We start from the raw sequence: 25,464 nt of genomic DNA on the forward strand, positions 1-25,464 counted from the left end.
ATACACTGCCTCTAATCTGTTAATTTGAAAAGAATTTAACTCTGCATCAGTAACTTAGTACAACCAATGACATACTTCACTAGTCTGGTCATTAATACAGTCTTTATGAAGGGTGAATACAAAATGCAACAGACCTTTATATTTTTTTTCCCAGAAATAATCAGCCTAACTTTTCTACAATGAGCTACTCCACTGAATGATGTAAATTATTAAATAAAGGAAGAAAGTTCCTAGAATTCAATTTGCATTTTCATTGAAAAGGGTTAAAAATCACACAGTACCAGATTATAGTCCAACAGGTTTATTTGGTTTATTTATATTTGGTTGTGGAATAGGAGCAGCACTCCAAAAGCTAGTGCTTCCAAATACATTTGTTGGACTATAACCTGGTGTTGTGTTATTTTTAACTTGTACACCCCAGTCCAATACCGGCATCTCCAAATAACTGGAAATGATCTCTGATATCAGAGAATCAATGATATTCAAGTGTATAGCATTTTTTCTTGACGTTTGAAATTTTATATGCCAATTTTCTGGCCAGAATTTTAATTTATTGATAACTGTGGCTCAGTAATTAGCACTGTTGCCTCACAGCACCAGGGACCCGGGTTTGATTCCAGCCTTAGGCAACTGTCTGTGTAGAGTTTGCCCATTCTCCCCGCGCCTGCGTGGGTTTCCTCCGGGTGCTCCGGTTTCCTCTGACAATCCAAAGATGTGCAGGTTAGGTGGATTGGCCAAGCTCAATTGTCCGTAGTGTTAGGTGCATTAGTCAGAGGTAAATGTAGAGGAATGGGTCTGAGTGGGTTACTCTTCGGACAGTCGATGTGGACTTGTTATGCCAAATGGCCTGTTTCCATATTGTAGGGAATCTAATCTTAATGTTTTATGAGTGCAGTGATTAATGTATGCTCTACTTCTAAATTAACAGAAGTACATGGACCACATTGATTTAAAATCTGACTGTGGTGAGTTTAATACCCAAAAATTGAATCCAGCATATTGAAAACATTTATACCAGTCAGTATTAATTTAAAATTATGATGTGAAGTGCACATTGGTCATGATATTCATGATTTAAATCATGTACATGAGGCTTAACTAATTTCTAATTTGTGCAAAAATATGGGTAGATGAACTGGGGAAGTTTCAAAGGGGTATACTTCCTCAAAAATATTAGGTGTCGGGAAAATTCCATGTTGCAGATGCAGCCTATGAATTGGAGAATGAGCAAATGCCATTTTATCTGGGATGCCCATCACTTTTTACATGTAATTGTACATGCAACCTGGATGTCATCAGTTCTTTCAATCAAGGTCCTAGTCAGGTGGCAAGTACTAGCAGTGGTTGCAATTGCAAGCGTCTTAAAGAGTATGGATTTGAGAATTTACAAAATAAATAGAAATACTCTTGAAGGAGGGAATAATCGTTATGATCTGAAATTATTTAAGCTAACTGCACTTTAAACATTTTTTTAAAAAGCTATAGCTGGCACTGAGAGCATTAAAAAAAAAGTTGGTTGGTTTAGTTGATTGACAGGCCATCCGGTCCACATTTTAAAAAGTAGCAACCGGTCATGCAGTATCAATAGTGTTCTTTGTTAGCATTTCCCGAAATATATTATGAATACTTGGCTGGAGTTTAAAAGCAATCTGAGTTCACAGTTTGATCACCATTTTAAAGGCTCCATGAATTAATTTGCTGTCTGATGTAATCTCTGAAGAAAAGTTTGTTTTCCTAATGGATAACAATACTTGCCTGCCAGTACCGATACAAGACAGTTTGGTCATTCTTTGAAGGTGGAAGAAGACCATTTTAAACCGACATATTATACTATGTATAGTGCCCAGCTGCTATAGCTGTTCCAACAAACAGTATAGCTACATAACTATGCATCTAGTTTAAATAATTTTTACCAATTAGATACGCCTTTGACTTTGTTATTGCAGAATACAGGCAAGTGTCTGTGTTGCATCCTAGACTGGTCTACGTAGTACTCTCTTATTCTTAGTCTTCATTCAAAGATCAAAAGTGAAGGCAGGGTTTCCATTCAATAACAAATATACAAAAAAAAGTCAGGCTAAACAACTAAGTGAAGGCAGCAAATAAACAAAATAAATAGCAAGAAATTTCACACATAGTGCTAAGTTGCTACTATAACTTTATTGTAGAATTCTTAAAATCCATTTCCATTACTTGTAAGCTTAACAGTTCTGCATGTTTCTGAGTAGGTAAATGACTTGAAATAATATGAACATTGGAAAATGCATGTATATCTGAATGGTTATCAGTTCCTGAAGTTACAATAATTAGCCACAACTAGTGGGAATACATATCACCAAAACAATACCCAGTTGGAAAATTGGAACCAGCACTAATCATAATCACTCATCTTTCTGAAAGGTACATCCATACTCAGGTATGACAGTTGGAAAAATCTACTCTAAGGAATCAAAATTGAGCAAAATTCAGAAAATGCAGGAACTGAAAAATGGGCAGTTTCTTATGTGACAAAGCTGCTCTTTTAACAAAGTTGTGCTGTCCTTGGTTTTTTTTTTCAGAGGGGTCGTAAAAGACACAGACTCCAAAAAGTCTAAGTTGGAATGTTTTAGGGCCAACTTGGTGATACCTAACAGATACTGCCTCAGGCAAAAGACTTCTAAGTTTAAAAAAACACTTGTACAATGAAAGGGGAGTGGCCAGTTCTCCCAGCTCAGCTTTTCTCTGGTTTGGTTTGGTTTTAGCACAGTGAGGTTGTAATGCTGCTAGATCCAAAGAAGCAGGCCCATGCTGATCTCTCTCTGACTTCTCTTCTGTAAGACCCTGTGTTTGATTTTTCCTTTTTGTGTCAAGGGGTATTTATGGGATTTGGTGCAAGTATTCCAAAGAGCATCATTAAGTTGAGATGATCTGTTGGGTTTTCAGATAGGGTTAAGTTATTGACTAGTCTATTCTCTTTTGTTTGTGGTTCATTTGGTAATCATATAAATAAATTCTGTTTTGGTTTGACAAGCAGCATCAGTCCTTCGGTATTCGTGTTACACCTGCTTAAAACAATTAGCAAAGTTAGGGTCTGGGCCACTTCCTTGAAATGTTTTGAGGGGATCTGGTCTGGTCCATAACACTTACGCCAATTGATTTAAATCTGTGCTGTTTGTTTACAAACTCATCATAAACCCAGAGTTGCAATTAAACACAAATTTAGTAATTTCCTTTAGATTGTCTAGTTGAATGTTTATCTTGAATCTAGGAAATGTAAGCTCTCTGTGTTACACTAGTGGTATATATGGACTACCAATTTTCAACTTACATCACCTGGTTGTCATAACTGACAACTTGCATGGTCTAAAATCGCTTTCAAAAAGGGCAACATAACCTAAAATGACCTGACCATAGTTTGAAGCAAATTCAAGACACCCATGTGGAATAAACAAAAAACAGCTGCATTGAAATCAGTCAGCATCAAGAAATTGACATCTCCCATTTTAATTTTCATTTGAATGATAATTTCACATATTTGGAGCTGAAAAGTTTAGTTTGCCAGTTAATTAGTTTGGATCAGCAGTGAGGTCAGTCTTGGGAATATACACTTCAAACATACATACTTCAGTAGCTGTTTTCATCAGCTGAGCAGAGAGAAGGAAAAATGAATTAGTACTGACAACAGCTGGAACATTCTCTCTCTCTCTTTCTCCCTTTCTCGTGCCCACTGTGTTTCCTCTCTCTCCCTCTCCCTCCTTACCTGTTTCCGTCACACCAACTCAAAACCAGCATTCAGTGAAAAAGCAAATTTCATTGAAAGTTCAAAGATATCTACAAACTTCACCATTGCTGAGGATACTAGTCGATAATTAATCAATGGTGGTCTCAGGTAACACTTCAAGAACTCTAAGAAATCTAAATAGAAGCAAAGTACAGCAGATGCTGAAAATTTGCCAGCACCGTCGAAACAGCAATCACTTCCATTTAGAACAAGGGCCACCGATGTATGGGAACTACTACCTGCAAGTTCTGCTCAAGCCACTCACTAACCTGACCTGGAAATATATCACCATTCTTTCAATGTTGCAAGAATTCCCTTCTAGAATTCCCTCCCTAAGCACATTGTGGGTCAACCTACAGGACAGAGGCTGCAGCAATTCAGGAAGGAAACTGACCACCATATTTTCAAGGGCAACCAAGGATGGCCAATAAATGCTGGCACAGCCAGCAAAAGCTCAGTCCCACATGTGAATAAGAAAAATCTGGAATAAGAATTGAAATGCTGGAGAAACTCAGCATCTGAACAAATTAAAATAGAGTTAAAGGTTCAAGTTTAAAATTACTCTTCTTCGGAACTCAGGACGTTTAAACTATGTAATCTTAATTTTTCCTGTCTATACCAGACACAGTCTCCCTTTTAAATGTATTGCCTGTACTTACCTGTGTTTGATGGCACATTTTCATTACCTGTTCTCAGGCTAATTAAGCAATACAATTATTTTTTTCTTTCACTGCAGAAAACTTTGTAATTTGCTCCTTAATTGTCATAGAAATTAAAGCATGACAACCAAATGTCAAAAAAGAAAAGGAAATAATTGTTGCAATGGAATGAAAGAGGGTTGTACAGAGGGGACCTGAATTACCCTTCTCAAATGGACATAGCAAAATATTCAATCTGCAAAGAAATCTAAAACAAATAACAGTGAGATTCTTTGAAAGGGAAGCAATGATTAAAGCCGCCAACTGTTTTGAAACATAAATAGTGACAAAAAGCACTAAAATCCTTTAACCTTTCCTTTGCAGTCATGTGATGCAAGCCGTATCCCTCAATGACATGGAATGTGACCACTTAGCTGCCTTAGCCACTCGACAAGTAAAGATTAAACGAGACCCTGTCTATGGATTTGGATTTATCGCTGGTGGTGAGAAACCTGTGATAGTGCGAGCTGTGTCACCAGGTGAGATATTAAAAATTTTTTTGTGCTTTTTATGTCAATTGCTTGATCAATCTTTATCTGGCCTACATCCTTAGCTAATAATGAAGATTTACTTGTTCCTCTCCTTATTGCATTAAACCATATTAAAGCCTTCAAATTATTCTTATACTGTATTCATCATATTTGACTAGTTCCCCGCTTCTTCTCCCAAAAGTGTTGATTCATGATTCAGTGTGATTACATAATCAATAGCTGCTCTCCTGTGCTCCATTCATTTGGCAAAAGGTCGTGAGTCAATTCAGTGAATGTTATCGTGATTGTCTTTCAAGGGAAAATCACTGCCAAGCTCCAACTTGTCCTCCTCGTCATTAATAGGAATTCTGGCTTCTTTCATACTTTCACTAATATTTCCATTAATGGATTTAAGTTAACATGGTTTGAGATATTTTGCAGGGTATAGTAGAATTTTATCAAATTTGGAAAATATGATCTACTTGAAAAGGCAACATTCCTGTGAGTCGCTAAAAAAATTGTTCCTTGATACTCGTAGAAAGATTACTCAGATGTGAAATTAAATAATGGAGCTCAAATGCTGAGTCCTTATATTTGAATGTTCATGTACTACGCTCAGTAACTTCCATCAATTTCTTTCCAACCCGGCTGACCTAATGTATTGACTCCTTGCTGAAATGCAGTGCCATAGCTGGCTTATTCCAGTTATAATGTATAACTACTGAGTTGTGAACTTTGGCAGTGAATGCTGACAGGCCATTTCATCACTAAGTCCATTACAGTAGTGTGCAACCCTTATATCACAAGCATCCACACATGTGAAATTGCAACAGGAGTCATTGAGAGTAACAGTGTGTTATTGGACTTGTAATTCAGATGCTTGCATAAAGGACTTAACTATATGAGTTTAACTATGGCCATAGTAATGTAAATTTAAATTCAATTAATTAATAAAATCTGGAATAAGAATGGCAACCATGAAATTACAGCATTGTTGTATAAATACAACTGGTTAACTAACATTGTTAAGTGAAGAAAATCAGCCTCATATATGACTCCAACTCCACAACAACATGATTGACCCTAAACTTTACTCGGAAAGGGCCTGACAAACCATTTTGTGGTAGACAAAAGGACAGCTCAATTTCTATATAAGGTAAGATTTTTTTAAGAAAAGAGGAGGAGTAGCCCATACAGCTTTTCAATACTGTTCATTACTGGTCTTTTATTTCAAAATACTTTTCCTGGCCAGGGATCTAGAACAGAGATACCATCTCAGAATAGGAGGTAGGCTATTTAGGACTAAAGAGTCTCTTCATTCAGAGGGTAGTGAGTCTTTGGGATTCACTGTCCCTAAGAATAGGAGGCTTAGCTGTTGAGTTTGACTGGAATTGATCAATTTCTACATATTAAAAACATCCCTTGATTTTAGTCCTAAATGGATTCTGGATTAGTGGTGCTGGAATGGCCTATCTCTTATTCTGAGATAGTATCTCTGTTCTAGATCCCTGGCCAGGGATTCCTGCACCTACTCTGTTGATTCATGTCAGAATTTTGGATATTAGAAATAAACCAGTTCTCATTCTTCCAAACTCCAGGGGAATAAAGTCCCTGTTTACTTAACCTTTCCACTTAGGACAGATCCTCCATCCTAGGAAATGGTGAATGCTTGTTCCATTCCTTTTATTGCAAATGTACCTTTGCTTAAGTAAGGAAACCAAAGCTGTACATAATGCTCCAAGTGTGGTCTTGGCAAGCTCTAGTTAAATAAAACATCTTTTCTCCAAAATGCTATTAGAAAGAAACAGCAAATGTTCGCTCAGTGATGCCTACATCCTATGAATGGAATAAAAAATAGAATTGCGTGCAGGGTTTACTATTTTCCAGCCCAAGTACACATAGGTATCTTAATTCTAGTTAAGGCTGCAATCAACTAAATTAAGCCTGAGATAACGATGGTTCAATTAAACACTGGATAAATAGATTTTGGATATTGGGAAAGGTCTGGGTGGTCATTTTCAAGTAGCTTTGGAAAAACAGAAGAACAAAAATTAGCCATGCTTTCTTTTAAAGTTATCAGTGCGTTTCCCCAATGAATTCACTTATTAATTATACTCACTAATCTGGAACAGGGCCATATAGGCAAGGACAGATATGAGATTTGATTCTATGTCCCTGCTGTGATGACAGATTTCAGCCAAGGAAGTAATTAGCCTATGTAATTGCCTCAGTGTCCCTAAACAGGTGGGGGGTACATTCACCCAGCAGTCCTTCTGCTGCTATCCAGTGACTTCATGCTGAAATATCTGTGTGATTAAATGCAGGATTTGGCTTAGATTTGTTGAGAAATGTTTTCTCTCAGAGAATTGTGTGACTTTGAAACTCTCTGCCTCCGAAGAGGTGGCCTCATTGACTATTATTCAAGAGAATGTGGATTGTTAAGCGAAAGAATGAAAGGTTATTGGTAGTAGATGAAGGTACGGAATTCAAAACACAGAAGTATCCAACATGGTCTTTTTGAATGGCCTGTTTCAGCTCCTAATTCACATGTTTCTATAATCACTGAGGTTCACATGAAAGTTGGACTTGTGATTTCTGATAATGAATCTTAATTAGTTTCTTTCCTTGCAGTCACTCCTTATCGCGTACTATCCTTACGTAATATAAAAAAATCAAAAAGTATCAGTCTAGGTCTCCAGTAAATTCTTGGTTATAAAATCCTATTGCAACCAATTTCAGATCAGGCAGTTTAAAGCATCACCAAGGAAATATTTTCAACAAAAAATGAAACATACAAATTTTGTTCTTTTAATGTAAGAATACAAAATGCTGTAGAAACAAGGGGTGATGATGCTCCAGCGGTATTGTTGCTGGGATAGTAATTCAGTGACCCAGGTATTGTTCTGGTATCTAGAATTCAAATCATTCCACAGCACATAGCAGAATTTGAATTCAATAAAATTCTGGAATTTAACTAGAAGTCTAGTGATAACAAAGAAACTATGGTTGATTGTCAAAAAAACCCATCTGGTTCACTAATGTCCTTCAGGGGCTGCCATCTCTGGCCGACATGTGACTTCAGATTCAAAGAAATGTGGTTGCTTCTGAAATGGGGCAATAAAAAGCATAAATTAAGAATGAAACAACGTGGATGGCCTGGAATCGACTAAGGCAAACCCAGTCCTGTTGACCCAACCAAAACATCTAAACAAACATCTCAGGCCTTCTACTAAAATTGAGAGATCTGTCTCTCAGATCAGTCAATCAACAGGCTGACATAGTCATACTCTCAGAATTGTACCTTAACCACAATATCTTACACATCATCCTCCCTGGTATGTCCTGTTCCGCTTGCAACAGTGGTCACACAGTGGTATGCAAGCAAGAGACAGTGCTCAGGGAGTCCTCAACATTGACTCTGGCCCCCATGAAATTTTAGGGGCATTAGGTCAAACATGGACAAGGAAACATCCTGTTGCTCACCACTTAGTACACCTTCCCCTCCTAATGAATCAAAACTCCTCAGTTTTTAACACCAATTAGAAGAAATACTAAGGGTGGCAAGAGCACCGAATATAGTCTTAGTGATGGACTTCAATGTCTGATAGTGAGAGTAACTCAGCAACACCACTTCAAATTAAGCTGGTTGAGTCCTAAAGGACATAGCTACTAGACTGGGCCTACAGCAGGTGAAGAGGAAACCAATAAGAGAACAAAACAATTGGCCTTCATCAGTCAGAGATATTGAGAGTAGACGTTGGGAAATTATGTTGCAGTTATACAGGATGTTGGTGAGGCTGCACTTGGAGTATTGTGTTCAGTTTTGGTCACCTTGTTATAGGAAGAATACTATTAAACTGGAAAAAGTGCAGAAGAAATTCACAAGGATTTTTCTGGACTCAGTGTTCTGAGTTATATGGAGAAGTTGGACAAGTTAGGACTTTTTTTCTTTAAAGCGTAAGAGACTGAGTGGGGATCTTGTAAAGATGTATAAGATAATGAGAGGCATGCATAGGGTGAATGCACTCAGTCTTTTTCCCAGGATTGGGAAATCAAGGACTAGAGGGCATCGGTCTAAGGATAGTGGGGAAAGAATAAAAGGGAACCTGAGGGGCAACTTTATACACGGAGGGTGTAATTCATATGGAATGAGCTGCCAGCAGAAGAGGTTGAGGGGAGTACATTAACAACATTTAAAAGGCATTTGGACAAATACATGGATGGGAAAGGTTTTGAAGGATAGTGAAAGGAAATTAGGTTAATGTGGATGGACATTTTGGTAGTCATGGACTGGTTTGGACCTCTCCATGCTGTAGGACTCTATGACTCTCTATGACTCTATATTTGATCTCATTCTCATCAATCTGCCGCAGGTGCATAGTATTGGTATGACTGTAACTACTGAACAATCCTTGTGGAGACAAACTGTGATCTTCATATTGAGAATAGACTTAGAACAGATCTAACGGCTCAAGAATGTGCAATATATGAGGGCATGGGTCATCAACAATAGCAGAATTTGCTCCAACACAATTTGCAAACTTATGGTCCGGTTTATTCCTGCTTTATCATTACCATTAAGCAAGGGGATCAACCCTGGTCCAAAGCTCAGGTGGGCATGCCAGAAGCAACTCACTAAAAGAGGATGTTCCACAAATATCCCCAACTTCAATGATTGGGAAGCCCAGCACATCAGTGTAAATGATGAGGCTGAAGCATTTCAACAATCTTCAGTTAGAAGTGCCACATGGATGATCTGAAGGTTCCCAGCCTGAGAGATACCAGTCTTCAGATAATTCTATTCACTCTATGTATTATCAGGAAACAGTTGTTGGTACTGGATACCACAAAGACTATGTGCATTACATTTCAGCAATAGGACTAAAGGCATGTTTTCCAACATCCCACACCCCTAGCAAAACATTTTTCAGTACAGCTATATTACAGGCACCCAGCTTACAATGTGGAAGATAGCCCAAATTTGTCCTGTAGACAAAAAAGCAGGACAAATCTTACCCAGCCAATTACTGCCCCATCAGTCTATTCTTGATTATCAGTAAAGTGATGGAGATGTCATCAACAGTGCTATCAAGTAACACCTGCTCAGCCGTGCCCAGTTTGGATTCTGATAGGGCCATTCGGTTCCTGATCTCTTCATAGCCTTGGTTCAAACATGAACAAACAGCTAAATTCCTGAGGTGAGGCAAGAGTGACAGCTTTTGATATCAAGGCTGTATTTGGATGAGTGTGTATCAAGGAGCCCAAACTAAACCAGAATCAATGGGAACCCGGAGGCAAACTCTCCACTAGTTTGAGTCATATGTAGCATAAAGAAAGAATGTTATAGTTGATGGCGGTCAGTTATTTCAGCTCCAGAACATCACTGCAGGAGGTCCTCAGGGTAGTGCCCTAGGCCTCTACATTTTCAGCCACATTATCAATGAACTTCCCTCTATCATAAGGTCAAACGTGGGGACCTCAGCTGATGACTGCAAATGTTCAGCACCATTTGTGACAGCTTAGATATTGAAGCAGCCTGTGTCCGATTACAGCAATTTGGGCAATGTCAAAATTTGGAGAAAGTGAGGACTGCAGATGCTGGGGATCAGAGCTTAAAAATGTGTTGCTGGAAAAGCTTCTGCTTTTTCCCTGAAGAAGGGCTTATGCCCGAAACGTCGATTCTCCTTCTCCTTTGATGCTGCCTGACCCGCTGCGCTTTTCCAGCAACACATTTTTAAGCTCTAATGTCAAAATTTGGGCTGACAAGAGGCAAGTAAGCTTTACACCATACAAGTTTCAGGCAATGACCATCTACAAAAAACAAAGAACAGTACAGCACAGGACCAAATGCTTCAGCCCACCAAGACTACATCCACACATGACACAATTCTAATCTAAAAGCCTTTGCCTCTGTTTTCCTCTATTCTCTGCCTATTATGTATCTGTCAAGATGCCTCTTAAACTTTGCTATTGTATCCACCTCCATTTCCTGCTCCGCCAGCACATTCCAGGTACCTACCACTCTCTGTGTAAAAAAATACTTGCCTCTCACATCTCTTTTAAACTTTCCCCCTTTTACTTTAAACTTACATTCCCTATTAATTGACATTTCTACACTGGGAAAAAAAATACACTGACTATCTATTCTCTCCATGCCTTTCATAATTGTGTAAACTTCTATCAGGCTTCGAAAATCCTTCAACAATCAAGTGAAGAGGAGCCAAGTTAGTCGAAGCCCTCCTCACTGCTAATACCCTCCAAACTAGGTAATATCCTTGTAAACTGTTTCTATATCTTCTCCAAAGCCACCATATCTTTCTGGTAGTCTGAATGTAATATTCCAAATGTGGTCTAACTAAGGTTCTATACAGTTGCTACAGTTATAAAAATGATATAGCAGCAGCAAATCTGTGTGCTGCCGACTTCAAGCAAGACTAGCCCAGATTTGGTCAGGAGTCACAAGACACGCATAGACATGCACATGCACAGAAGAATTATTGGTGCTGTTCTATGGTGAATGGCTATTTTGATAAATTCTCAACACTTGAAGATATCTTGGAAGGGGACAGGAGAGAGAATTAGCAAGAAGATAAAAGTATATGTTTACCTTGAGATCGATAAATTGAAAAACTGCAGGTCATATCAAGCAAAAGTAGCTGGGCAAAAGTGAGAAGACTGCTGGTTTTTATAATCTGTTGATACATTGGAGATAGGCAATAAACCACAGATTTTCTTGTATTAGAGTGAAACAGTATTTACAGGCATTTATTGTAATCTGGCAGTATGGACAATGTTTTTACTTCTGTTGGTCAAATACACATAGCCATCGTTAATTCTCCAAAACAACCTGCAACACATTTCTTCATGCTTAGTATGATGTTGGACTATATAAGAAAAAAATAATTATATATTTATTCTAGTCCAAAAATTGTAGGTCATTTTTCAAAGGATTAAAGAACCATGGGTAGTTTGCAAATATGGAGAAAGTGAGGACTGCAGATGCTGGAGATCAGAGCTGAAAATGTGTTGCTGGAAAAGCGCAGCAGGTCAGGCAGCATCCAAGGAGTAGGAGAATCGACATTTCAGGCATGAGCCCTTCTTCAGGAATGAGGAAAGTGTGCCAAGCGGGCTAAAATAAAACGTAGGGAGGAGGGACTACTCCCTCTAGTCCCTCCTCCCTACCTTTTATCTTAGCCCGCTTGGCACACTTTCCTCATTCCTGAAGAAGGACTCATGCCTAAAACGTCGATTCTCCAGCTCCTTAGATTGCAAATGTGCCATTGTAGTGTAAAAATAGTTTTGCAGATCAGCACCGATTATAGAAAATGAATGATTGATAGTTGCTGTTGGAAATAAACATTGGCAATCTTTTCAGTGGAAACATAAATTGTGTAGTTGCTGATCTGTAAATTAGCTTCAGACTCAAGCAGCAGCTTGAAATTGTACCCAGCATTTCTTTGCAAAAAATGTTTATCAGGTATTAACTTGAACTATGTAGCTTGTTTTGTTAATAATCAGCTTGTTTAGTCGCAAGTTAGAATGAGTACAATAATGTGATGTTCTATCTTTGGATCTTTGATAATGTGTAATGAAACAGGTTTAATAAATGATCTCAAAGTAAAAGATTCGCTAGGAAACCGGTGACCATAATATGATACAACTTAGCATTCATTTTGAGAGTTTAAGAATTGAGTCACAAACAACTGTGTTAAACTCAAATAATGACAGACGAATTAGGTCAGAGTTAGTTGGAGTGGACCAGGTTCAGCAGAAAAGATGGTTGAGGAACAATGATAGATGGTTAAGAAAATAGTTCATGACTCACAATAAGATATATCTCAGGTCAGAAAGATTCTTGGAATGGGATAAACTAACCCTGCTAACCAAGGAAGTTCAAGGTAGTGTTAAATTAAAAGAAAAAACATAAATTGCGGCATTAATTTGTGGGAAACCAGAAGATTGGGAAGGTTTTAAAGAACAGAAACGATGACCAAAAAAAAGGAAAAAGTAATATTTGAGGATAACCTTGCAAGTAACATTAAAAACAGACTGCCAGAGCTCCTTTAAATATATATAAAGGGAAGAAAAAAACAGGCCAAAGTGAACATAGGCACCTTAAATAATAAGGTTAGTGAAATAATAATGGGAAACAAAGAAGTTAAATCAATACTTTGCATCCGATTTCAGGTGAGAAGACATTAATTCCATTCCAAAAATACTAAATAATCAAGGGAGAAAAGGAGGAGAGGAAATAATTATGATTACTATCACTTGAGATCAAGTAGTAGGGACTCTATTGGTGCTAAGAGCCAATATATCCATGCATTACATCTTAGGATATTAACGGAAGTAGCTATAGAGATAATAGATGCACTTGTAGCAATCTTCCAACAACCCTTGGATTCTGGAAAATTCACACAGAATTGGAAAATTGCCAATGTAACACTTCTATTCAAAAAAAGAGAGATAAAGGCAGGCAACTATATGCCAGTTAGTTTAACATCTAATACAGTGAAAATATTGGAATCTACTATAAAGGATGTCATAGCAGAGCATTTAGAAATACATAATATAATCAAACAGAGGAAGCATGACCACATAAAAAGCAATTTCACTTTACAAATTTATTAGGATTCTTTGAAAAGATAATAAGCAACAGAAAGGGAAACCCACTGGATGCAATATGTTTAGATTTCCAGAAAGCTTTCAATAAAATAGCACATATAAGACTACTTAATACGATAAGAGCCCATGATGTTGGCGATTATATATTAGCACGGATAGTGGATTGGCTGACTAATAGAAAACAGAGAGTTGGGATAAGGGGGCATTTTCAGATGGCAACCTTTAACTTGTGGAATGCCAAGGGATCAGTGCTGTGGTGACAATTAATTACAAAATATATTAATGACTTGGATGAAGGAAAGTACTATCACTAAGTTTGCAAATAACAAAATAATAGGTTTGTAGGCAATTAATATGGGTCGAAGAATGTGGTGCTGGAAGAACACAGCCAGTCAGGCAGCCAAGGAGCAGGCGAGTCAACATTTTGAGGATAAGCTCTTCATGAGAGGGTAGCCCAAGAGAGCTGCGAGATAAGTGGGAGGGGGCAGGGCGGGAGGGAAGGTAGCTGGGAATGCGATAGGTAGATGAAGGTGGAAGAGTGTGGTGCTGGAAAAGCACAGCCAGTCAGGCAGCATCCGAGGACAGGAGAGTCGATGTTTTGAGCATTAGCTCTTCATCAGTGGGTGGCCCAAGGGGGCTGAGAGACAAATGCAATGAATGTCGATGATGCAAAGAATCTGCAGAGGATTAAAGACAGGTTAAGCGAATGGGTAAAAATTTGCAAGAAGTGGGAAAATAAGAGGTTTTGAACTTTGGTTGGAAGAAAAGTGGAGCTAAATATTATTTAAATTTAGAAAAACTGCAAGAAGCTCCAATACACAGCGATTTAGGAGTCCTTGTGTATAAATGTCATAAAGTTAGTACACATGTCAAATAAATAATACAAAAGGCAAATGGAATGTTGGCCTTTATTTCAAAGAATGTGGAAGTGCCAGTGTTGGACTAGGGTGGACATAGTCAGAAGCCACACAACACCAGGTTATGGTCCAATGTGTATTTGAAATCACAAGCTTTCTGAGCATTGCTGTGTCGTCAGGTGAAGTGTGATTTCAGGTAATTTCAAATAAACCTGTCAGACTATAACCTGACGTTGCGTGGTTTTGATCTTTATTTCAAAGGAAATGGAGCCTAAAAGTAGGTCAGTTTTGCAAAACCTATACAAGGCAAAAACTAGATCACACCTGGAATACTCTGTACAGTTTTAGTCCTCTTATCTAATGATCAAATGTTGGCATTGGAGGCACTCAGAAAAGGTTCACTAAGTTAATCCCATATATGGAATGATTTTCTTAAAAGGAGAGCTCAAGCAGATTGGGCCAGTACTCATTGCAGTTTAGAAGAATGAGAGACAAGCTTATTAAATTACATATAAGTCTCTTCGGAAACTTAATAGGATAGAAATTGAGGTTGGTTCCCCTCGTGGGTGAGACTAGGACCAGACAGCACAACCTCAAAGTCATAGGTTGCCCAGTTAGGACAAAGATGAGGAAGAATTTTTAAAATTAATCTAAAATGCCTTTTGCTGCAGGAAAGTACTTACCTCTAGTATAAAGGCTGTCACTAAATCACATGTATGAATATTAATTTAATGTAGAAAGAAGTTTATTGACCCCAGAGAACCTATTATAAATTCTAATTCATAGAATTCTGTTAGTTCTTTTTTGTCTAAAAGTAGAATTCCCATTCATTTACCTTGTACGAAACCAGTCTTCAACCAAATTGTGAAGAATTCTAATGGGCCAAACTATTTTTCATTCATTCCCATTATTTACTGTCCCAGTGGTCTACATTCCCTCTGGTTTGCTGGTATTATATTGAATTTCAATAGACCAGGGCATTGATGCTGCGATGTTCACAGCAAGCATTCAAGGCATTCAGTTTCCCAAGCTTCATTCCTTGTCAACATCATTCCTCATTTGGAGCACTCAATTGCAGTATCAGTCCTCAAATGCCTTGTTATTGTCTTGCAACTTAATTCCAGTAGGTCAAACCATTTATTATTCTTTTTTTTAATGAATCGCAATATACTTTATTATCAAACTTTCCAATGTTGTTATGTTTAAAGTAATTTAAGTAGCCTTTGTAACAAGATGGCAGCCTTGGCTTAGTGGCAGCACATTTGCTTTAGAGTCAGATGATTGTCAGTTTACACTCTACTCTTTGGACCTGAATAAGCACATGATCTAAGTTGGCCACAACACTGCATTATTGAAGAAATGAGTATTTCAAAAAAAAAGACCCTCTCAGATGGATAAACAAAATCTCATGGCACTGTACAAAGAAGAGTTGCAAAGTGTCCTAACCAAGATTTATCTCACCAACAATACCACCAGAAATCCTCACCTGGTCATTATCTCATTGCTGTTCATGAAATTTAACATAAATTGGCAATCACATATTCTTTATTACAACCATGACAATACGTCAAAATAAATGTCCTGAGACCATGAATTCTTCCATATGCTCTTTGTTTTCTTCATCCTTCACATCTAGTGGTATTTTTTGCACGAGGACATCATTTTCCATAAAGCTAAATATTCCAGAATTCAAATGTTCAATATCACTTTCAGTGTTATTCTTGACGAAGCAAATCATATCCCAAATATGATACGCTCAAAATAGAAATTTATCTATTTGATATCCCACCTTTCCTGTGAGTTCATGTGGATCTCTCCATTCAGATTTCCACTGCTTTCACAGACTAAGTAGTCACAACTGGGATTCTCTGTGACTGAAGTGGACTATCCCTCTTCATCCTCCCTTATCCTCTTGAGCCCTTTACACAGCCAACCAGATTCATAGAGTAATTACATTTGACAGCAAGGCAGCAAGTGGACAAGTTTAACATCAAGGAGCCTTGTAAAATCAAAATCCACATGAGGCAGAGAAAAAATGTTTCCATTATTTAGAGCTGTACCCAGCACAAAGGAAAATAGTTATGGCTGTCGCAGGCCAATCAATTCAACACCAGAACCCTGATGCAGGAGCGCTTCAGTCCTCTTCAGTATCCCAATCTTTATCAGTTGGGAGAAATTCATAGCTACATTCCCCTCAGCCCCACTCCCTCCCATTTATCTCTCAGCCCCCTTGGACCACCCCATATTCCTGATGAAGAGTTTGTGCTGAAAAGATTGACTCTCCTGCTCCTTGAATGCTGTCTAACTGGCTGTGCTTTTCTAGCATCACACCTTTTGACAACAACCACCATCAGCTGCTTAATCAATAACCTCACCACCATCACCAGAAAAGGGGATATTTGCTGACTATTTGAGTACTTAGTTCCACAAGTAATTCCTCAGATAATGAAGCAGTCTATGCTTGCAAATCGCAAGACAAGGACAATGTTCTATTTTGAAAAGAAAACTTTCTGCTAAGTACCAACAACGACCACCTTGAACAACAGAGAATCTCTATATCTCCCCTTGATGTTCAATAGCATTACCATCATTGAATCCCTTACCATCATTATCATGGGGGTCTTAACATTGGCCAGAGACTTACATAAATATCATGGCTTCAAATGCAGGCCAAATGGTTGGAATTCTGTGGCTGGTGACTGACCTCATGACTTCTTAAAGCCTGCCTACTATCTACAAGGCACAAATAAAACATACGATGGCATAATCACTATTTCTCTGGATGAGTGAAGCTGTGAGAACACTTCAGGATCTCTACAACATTTGGTAATAGCAATCTGCTTAACAGTCACACCTCCACCACCTCAGAATTTCACTTCCTACATCACCAGTGTGGTGTGGCACTAGTATGTATCATTTAGAAAATGCACTGCAGCAATTGCCCAGGTTTCAAGTCAACACCTTCCAAATCAACGATCTTTACCACCAAGAAGAACATGGGAAAAATTGCATAGTCTAATGTAGTTGTCCCATGATTCTACTCGGTCTACAGCAGCAACAGTTGAAGTCAAATATATATTCCAATCTCCCAGTTAACATTGTATGCATAATGTCACACATTCAAATGAATAATCCACATTATCAATTTAACCAACCCATTCCATGTGATCAGTATGTTTATGTTGAATAGATGAACATAACACAAGTTAAATATCAAACTGACTTAGAAATAGTTTCATGATTCCTTCACTGTCAGTGGGATCAAAATTCTAGGACTCTCTCTCCAGCAGCATAATGGATTGCAACATTCAAAATGGCAGACCACCACCACTTTCTCCTGGACTATTAAGAATGAGCAACACATACAACCCAAAAACACATAAACAAAAAAATTCCTGCCTTAACCACTTTATCATTCAACCTTCCTTTCTTCTTAAAGGTTCTCTTTAATATTCACCTCCAGGTATCTCCTTCTTGGGTTCAATGACAATTTATTTTTGATTACATGCCTGTGAAATGCCGTGGGATGTTTTACTGTTTAAGTTGTTATATAAACTGAAGTTGCAGATGTCCATGTTTGATTTCACATTTATTGATTGATAACAGTCGAGCACATACAAAGTCAAGTTTAATGCTGTGGGCTATATTACCATATTTGCATCTATGTTAGTAAAAGATTGGTACAAACATAAAGGATCTTCTTGGCTTTATACTCTTTGCAGTTTTTTTTTAGCTTGAATAAAAAATAAATCAAATATACTAAGAATCTTATTTCATTAAATCACAGTCTAACATTTATATAAATATTCAGGCATAAGAAATAAAATCAGGATTAAGCCAATAGTCCATGTAAGCTTGTTCTGCCATTCAATACAATCATGACTGACCTGATTATGACCTAAGTTTCTCTATCCTGCCCACTCCTCATAACCTTTGGCTCCTTTGTAGGGTGAAGGAAATGTCTACTTTAGTCTCAAATGTATTCATGACCAGGGTTTCAGGTTGGTGAATTCCAAAGTTAACAAACTTTCTCATCTCTATCTTTAATGGAAAATTTTTGAACTTTACTTCTAGTTCTAGAATCACCCATGAGGGGAGACATTTTCTGATCATCTATCCTGTCAAACACTCGAAAAATCTTATGGGTTTCAATAAGATTGCCTTTCATTCTTCAAAACCCCAATGTGTGAAAACTTAACCTGCTTTACGGTTCCTCATAAGACAAACCTTTTTATCCAGAAATCAACCTGGTGAACCTTCTCTGAACTGTCTTCAATGTAAGTATATCACATGAAACAAGGAGACCAAATTTTTATGTAGTAATCCAGGTGTGGTGTAACCAATATTCTAGCAGTTTTTCAAGGCTCCCCTACTTTTATCATTTAGAAATGTCAATATACCTTCAATTCCTGAATTAAGTGAATTATAGATAGGTTACTCCAAATTGAAAAATCCACTTTGCTATTTTTCAGACCCTTACAGGACACCCCACCCCACTTTCTGATAGCACGAGGCGCCATAGATTTAAATTGAAGGGTGATAGATGTAGGACAGATGTCAGAGGTAGGTTCTTTACTTAGAAAGTGGTGGTAAGGGGCATGGAATGCCCTGCCTGCAACCGTAGCAGTCTCGCCAACTTGAAGGGCATTTAAATGGTTATTGGATAAATATATGGATGATAATGGAATAGTGTAGGTTAGATGGGCTTCAGATTGGTTTCACAGGTTGGCGCAACATCGAGGGCTGAAGGGCCTGTAATGAGATATAACGTTCTATGTTCTATGTTCTGTTCTCACAAGTATTTCTGCTTTGTCTCTAAATTTGAATCCATTCACAACTAGCCCCAACTTCACATGTCCTTTGTCAATACTACCATTGCAACTTCTTATGAAACCCTGGAGGTGTTGCCATTGCTGTATTATATTCTTTTTTACAAGCTGTCTAAGAAGTTGCATCAAGGTCATAATCATTCAAAAAAACCAGCAAAGCATTATCAAAAAGGGAGGAGTCAGTAAACAGTTGTGATTTGGAAGGGAAATAACAAAAATTGAATGGAAGTGGAGTCTTTAAGGGTAATTAATATCATTTATTTTAACTGTAGCCACACCAACAAAGCACCTTCCCATTCACCACTTCCATGCCTCCTACCATCACAACCTGGTTTCCTCCTTTTAGAAATGCATTCAATTTTTTTAATGAAATACTCTATGTCTAAATATTTTGCTTTCTCATAATTTGGTAACGGTTCCAGTATCTTTCTCACCCACTGACATTAATCAATTTACTTCATCAGACAATGGATTAGATCTGTTCTTTTCTTGAAGAAAGGGAGTATGTTGCTGTCCTCCAGTTCTTTGTCATAATTCCTTTCTCTTTTGAATTTTCAAATATGGATTCTAGTGACTATGCTATTTCCTTTAATTTCCCTAAGTATTTCTAGATTCAATATCTGAACGTGAAGTTTCATCCTCCTTAGTTTATGTCAGATCTCTTTTCTTTTTATCTTAGTAGTTATAATATCCCCCTTAACTTTTATTATTGTATTTTCCTTTGTCAGTGAAAATTGAGGCAAAATATCCATTCAGTATCCATAATATTTTAATAGCATTTCCAGTGAATTTCTGCTGTTCATCCTTTAGTGGCCTTATTCATCTGTTCATTTGCTTTTTGTTAATGAGAAAAAAACTCTGAAAATTTTCATTTATTCTTAGATATTTATAATTTCCTGTTTGATCTTTGCTTAACTAATTACCTTCAATAAAAATAAAAGTCAGGAGAGATGTAAAATGCACTGTTAATTTGCTATCATCAATTGCATAAAGTCAGAATAATTCCAATAAAGTCTTATGCTAAAATCGCACAATGGAATATGTCACTTGATTATAGTGATATATTTCACTGCAAAAATTGTTACTGGATTGAGCCAGCAACACAGGAACCTGCAGATTTTTTTTGGCTAGAAAGCACCTTTCTTTATTTAACTATTTTCACCAGGGATCAACCAAATTTCTGTTTGGAGTAAATGTCTGTATTTCTCTGTTAGGCGGTCCATCGGAGGGCAGACTCATACCAGGCGATCAGATTCTAGCCATAAATGATGAGGGCGTCAGCAGTGTCCCGAGGGAAAGAGTCATAGACCTTGTAAGGTAATCTTCTGTTTGTTCAGCCAGTTAATGACAATAACTTATATTCATGTAAATGGTCATTTACCTGCAATAATCAGGTCTCTGGGGATAGACACTAAATTATATTGGGTGGAATCTTCCCAGCCCCTGAACAACATGGGAAATGGTGAGAAAGTTGGGAGAATTGCATGAGATCACTAGTCAGGAGCTTCCCACTATCAAGATAATAATGTCCCATTTTCCAACTAAGTGTTGAATGGCAAGACAAGATGCTCGCCAGTGAGCAGCTTGAAGTCTATTTGCATGCATTAGCAAGCGTTAGTATCCTCATTATTACATTATCTTGCCTCTTGATATACAGTTTCCCATTCTCCCGCCTGCCAGATATGGATGGCAACAATTCCCAACTTGAAAGTCAAAGCGGTAACCTGGCAACTCCAGCTCACCGCTTGCTCCTCCAGATCTTCAGCCATCACCAAGATCTCAGGGCAAGCTCCATGGGCAGTGACCCTTAGCCAGTTTTTGGTAAGATCCAGCCCACAATCTCACAATATTTTATCTAAATTTTTGTTAGCTTCAGATTGTATTGTCGAACCTTTGAGACCTTCAATAGCAGCTAGTTAAAACAAAATTCAGTAATAACAAAACAAATGTTTTATCCACTAGACATTGGCGTTGGCAACAATACAATAGTGGGTTGAATGCAATGGGAAACCACATAAGTTTTAGCAGCAGAATTTGCTAATGGTAATCAAGTTATCCTGAGTTTTCTGACAATTTTGATATACTGACTAAAAACATTTACAATTTAAGCTTTGTGTTATACTGCACAGCAAAGTTTTGTGTTCCTCTGCATGTTAAAACAGTCATTGTTGAGTAGGAATTCACTCTCACTCTGGACTTGAGATGATTTACCTACAACTCTGGGACAACATTAGGTATCAGTAGTAGAACGGTATTGAAAAATTATCACAGCTATTTCAATGTGACACTGGCTTGGGTAGTTGGTATTCTTTGTAATTAGCATGCTGCAAAGTCTGCACTGTACAACTGCCCACAGCAATATGACAGGAGGTTCTACCTTAATTTCCCAGAGATGCAGTGTGTGATGAAGTTCAAATTCATGGGAGGAAAAGTTTATTCATTAGTCATGTCAAAGAAGCAGCAAGGTCTGGGAGAATATTCAAAGATGACAGTCACTGTTTCGTTCATTTTCCAGGCATCTATACCTCACAAGGCATCTATTATCCATTCACTTATGCATGTAAAAGTAATGAACAAAAACATTTCCACGACATAAACATCTCTCAAGTTCAACATTTCTCTGTTTGAAAGACCAATGTTATTTTTAAAAGTGTTGTCTCTCCCAAGAGACCAATCAGTGATCCTATAATCCATCATCATAAAAGTTAAAGATTTGTAGTGACACAGTGTTATCAAAACCCCAAAGTGTTTTGTATTGAATTAAATACTTTAGAAGTGCAGTCATTGTTCTAACAGGAAATACAACAGCCAGATTGTGCAAGCTTCCTGAATGCAATCATTAACATTTTGTTTACAAAACAGCAATCTACTTTCATGATATTGATTGAATATTGGCCAGTACTATTGGGATAACAACTCCACTCTTTGTCAGGGGTTTGTTCATATCCACTTGAGGGAACAGTCAAGGACTCAGTTCAATTGTTCATCTGAAGGACAGCACTTTCAACATTGCTGCCTCCGTACGGAAAAAAAGGGTTGGATTAGATTTTATGCTCAAATATCTGAAGTGGAACATGAACTGACAACAAGGCTTCTATTTTCATCCATGTCTAAACAAATAGGTGACTACCAGCAAAAGATCATGCCTACCATTCATACTTCCCAAAGGACATGTATGATGATCACAATTAAAATTCTAATACCATTAAACACATCAAAAGATAAGGAAAGTTACCAAAATTAGAAAATAATTAGGCAAAGCAGGAGCAATTCACATGCCTGAAATACTGGATGAACAATTAATCAGTGAGCATTCTTAGTTATCTCGGCAAAAGTGAGGACTGCAGATGCTAGAAACTAGAGTTTAGGTTAGAATGGTGCTGGAAAAGCACAGTAGGTCAGGCAGCATCCAAGGAGCAGGAATACACTTCCTGATGAAGGGCTTTCGCCCGAAACGTCAATTTTCCTGCTCCTCGGGTGCTGCCTGACCTACTGTGCTTTTCCAGCACCACTCTAACCTAACTTCTTAGTTATCTATCAATATTTTTGTGCTTTTGAGGAAATGAGAAATAAACACTTGGCTTGCAACATGACTATTCTATGGAAGGTGCACCTGTACAAATGCAGTGATGCAAACTGTAAATCAAAATAGGCTGAGCATATATTTTGAAGTGCTCAGGCAATATTTCAGCTGGCAGATTAAGCAAATTAGTTACCCAATACTGCAGATGATTAATATAGACAAAGGTCTTGTTGATGTATATTTTGTTCCACAAATCTGGGTGACACAAGTTTCAGTACAGCAGTAGATGCTTTATTATTGGACAGCCGCTAAGAGATTCTCAATATCCCCAAAAGTAATTGTGTGTCTACTTATGGTGACACTTCTCCACGAATCTCTGCTCGACACACAAAGGCAGTACTTTTTATAGGAATAATACAAAAGGTCTATAGGTCACATGGTTGATTGCCGTTACATTGTTTAAGATGGACAATTCTAATTTTACAAGGCCCAGTGAATGTTGATGTCCTGTGATAACAAGTGAATGGATTAGAGGGACTGATTATCAGATTCTTCATGATCATGTATTGATGGGAAGAGATTAAAATAGAAGGGTTTTGGCATGTTCTCAATGGGAGATTCACATACCTATGTTAATATGGAGGGGAAGCAAGATAATGGGAGCAGGAGGCAGTTTAACAGGGTTGTAGCCAAGACTATCAATCTTGTCTGGGGAGGACAAATACCTTTGTCTGAGGCTGCAGAGGAATCCACATGTGTGGCTCCAATGGATTCCTTCTCTAGGATTCAGTCAGTCTCCTCCCTACTGAGATTTTCTGCCTGTTCTGTAAGAGGACAGACATGCAATTGATACTGCAGTGAATCTCTTTGGTAGTGGAATGTTTAACCCTTGAGTCCCCAGTATGCCTTGGAAGAGAAGTAAAACCTGGAAGTGAATCCCTCGTGGCTTTCTAACTTCCTCAGTAGGGACTTAACTGAAGAACAACAATGCAAGATCAAGAAAATGAAGGTGCAATACGTGCAAGTGGCCAGCAACAAAAGTTCATTTATAAGGTCTTACAGGATACGCCAGATTGAGGGATAAAGTTTGCAATAAACATAAGGACATGCGGAATGAAAAGAAAAAGATATGTTCTATTTGTGCTAGCAGCTTTCATATTCTTGCAAGAAGTCATCACATCCAATGAAGTGAATTGATACAAAATCAGAAATATCTGGAAAAACCCAGCAGTCTGGCAGTATCAGTAGAGAGAAAGCAGTTGATGTTTCGGATTTGATATGTGGTCTCTATTGTAATATCGCAAACATAATAGCCATTTTTTAAAACCTCATTCGTGGCTTTTAGGTGTCACTGGCTAGACATTATTATCCATAAGAATTATTATCCATCCCTAGTTGCCTTTGAGAATGTGCTGGTGAGCATGAACTGATTCAGTCCACAGTGCCATTAGGGAGGGAGCTCCTTGGCCAATGACACTAAAGGGATGGTGGTATATTTCCAACTCAGAATGTTAAATGGGTCAGAGAGGAACCTGCAGTTGATGGTGTTCCTGTATATCTGCTGCACTATCCTTCTTGATGGTAGTTGTCATATCTTTGGAAGGTGTGCTCTGAGGAATTTTGGTGAATCTTGCTACATTTAGACATGGATTGTTACAGTATCTGATTAGTCATAAATTTGTTGAATATTGTGCAATCATCAGCAAATATCCCCACTTCTGATCATATGATGGATGGAAGGTCAGTGGCAAAGCAGCTGAAGAAGTTTGGACCTACAACACTACCCTGAGGAACTCCTGCAGACATGTCCTAAAGCTGAGGTGACTGACATCCAAAAACCATCTTTCTTTATGCCAGGTATGACTCCACATAACAAAGTGTTTTCCTCCTTATTCCCATTGATTCTAGTTTTGCAAGGGCTTCTTGATGCCACACTCAGTCACATGTGGTTTTGATGTCAAGAGCAACCACTCACACCTTAGTTCTGGAGTTTGGATCTTCTGTCCATGTTTAAACCAAGGCTGTAATGAGATCAGGAACTGTGTGGTCCTGGTGGAACTCAAATTAAGCATCAGTGAGCAAGTTATTACTGAGCAGGTTATTACTGAGCAGGTGCTGCTTGATAGCACTATTGAGTGCACCTTCCATCACTTTACTGATGATCGAGAGTAAACAGATGGGGCAGTAATTGGCCAGGTTAACTTTGTTCTGCTTTTTATCTACAGGACGTTATTGGCAATTTATCATATTGTCAGGCAGATGCCAGCGCTGTAACTGTATTGGAGCAGCTTGTCTCGCGGAACGGCTAGTTCTGGAGCACAAGTCTTTGATTCTATTGCCGGAATGTTGTCAAGGCCCATAGCATTTGCAGTATCCAGTGCCTCCAGCTGTCCTTTAATATCACATTGAGTGAATCAAATTGGCTGAAATTTGGCACCTGCCATGCTGCGGGTTTTCAGGTGAGGCCAATGGATCTACTCAGCAAATGCTTCAATCTGATATTTTGTACTGATGTTCAGAGTCCCACATTATTAAGGATGATAATATTTCTGGAGCCTCCTCCTCTACAGAGTTGTTCAATTGTGCACCATTATTCTTGACTGAATGTGGCAGCACTGCAGAGTCTAAATCTGCTCCTTTGATTGTGGAGTCACTTAGCTGTGTCTAACACTGACAGCTGATTCTGCTGTTTGGCAGACAAC

General features: G+C 38.1%; 1 protein-coding gene across 1 annotated transcript in view; it reads left to right on the forward strand.

Moving 5' to 3' along the window:
* Positions 1 to 25,464, forward strand: part of frmpd3 (FERM and PDZ domain containing 3) — a 533,212-nt gene that overhangs the window by 303,516 nt on the left and 204,232 nt on the right. Inside the window, exons 4-5 of the mRNA XM_072595141.1 lie at positions 4,783 to 4,937; positions 20,454 to 20,556. Of these exons, the coding sequence (XP_072451242.1) occupies positions 4,783 to 4,937; positions 20,454 to 20,556 (258 nt within the window). The remainder of the gene's footprint in view (positions 1 to 4,782; positions 4,938 to 20,453; positions 20,557 to 25,464) is intronic.

Source organism: Chiloscyllium punctatum, chromosome 25 (assembly GCF_047496795.1).
Source record: "Chiloscyllium punctatum isolate Juve2018m chromosome 25, sChiPun1.3, whole genome shotgun sequence".
Lineage (NCBI taxonomy): Eukaryota > Metazoa > Chordata > Chondrichthyes > Orectolobiformes > Hemiscylliidae > Chiloscyllium > Chiloscyllium punctatum.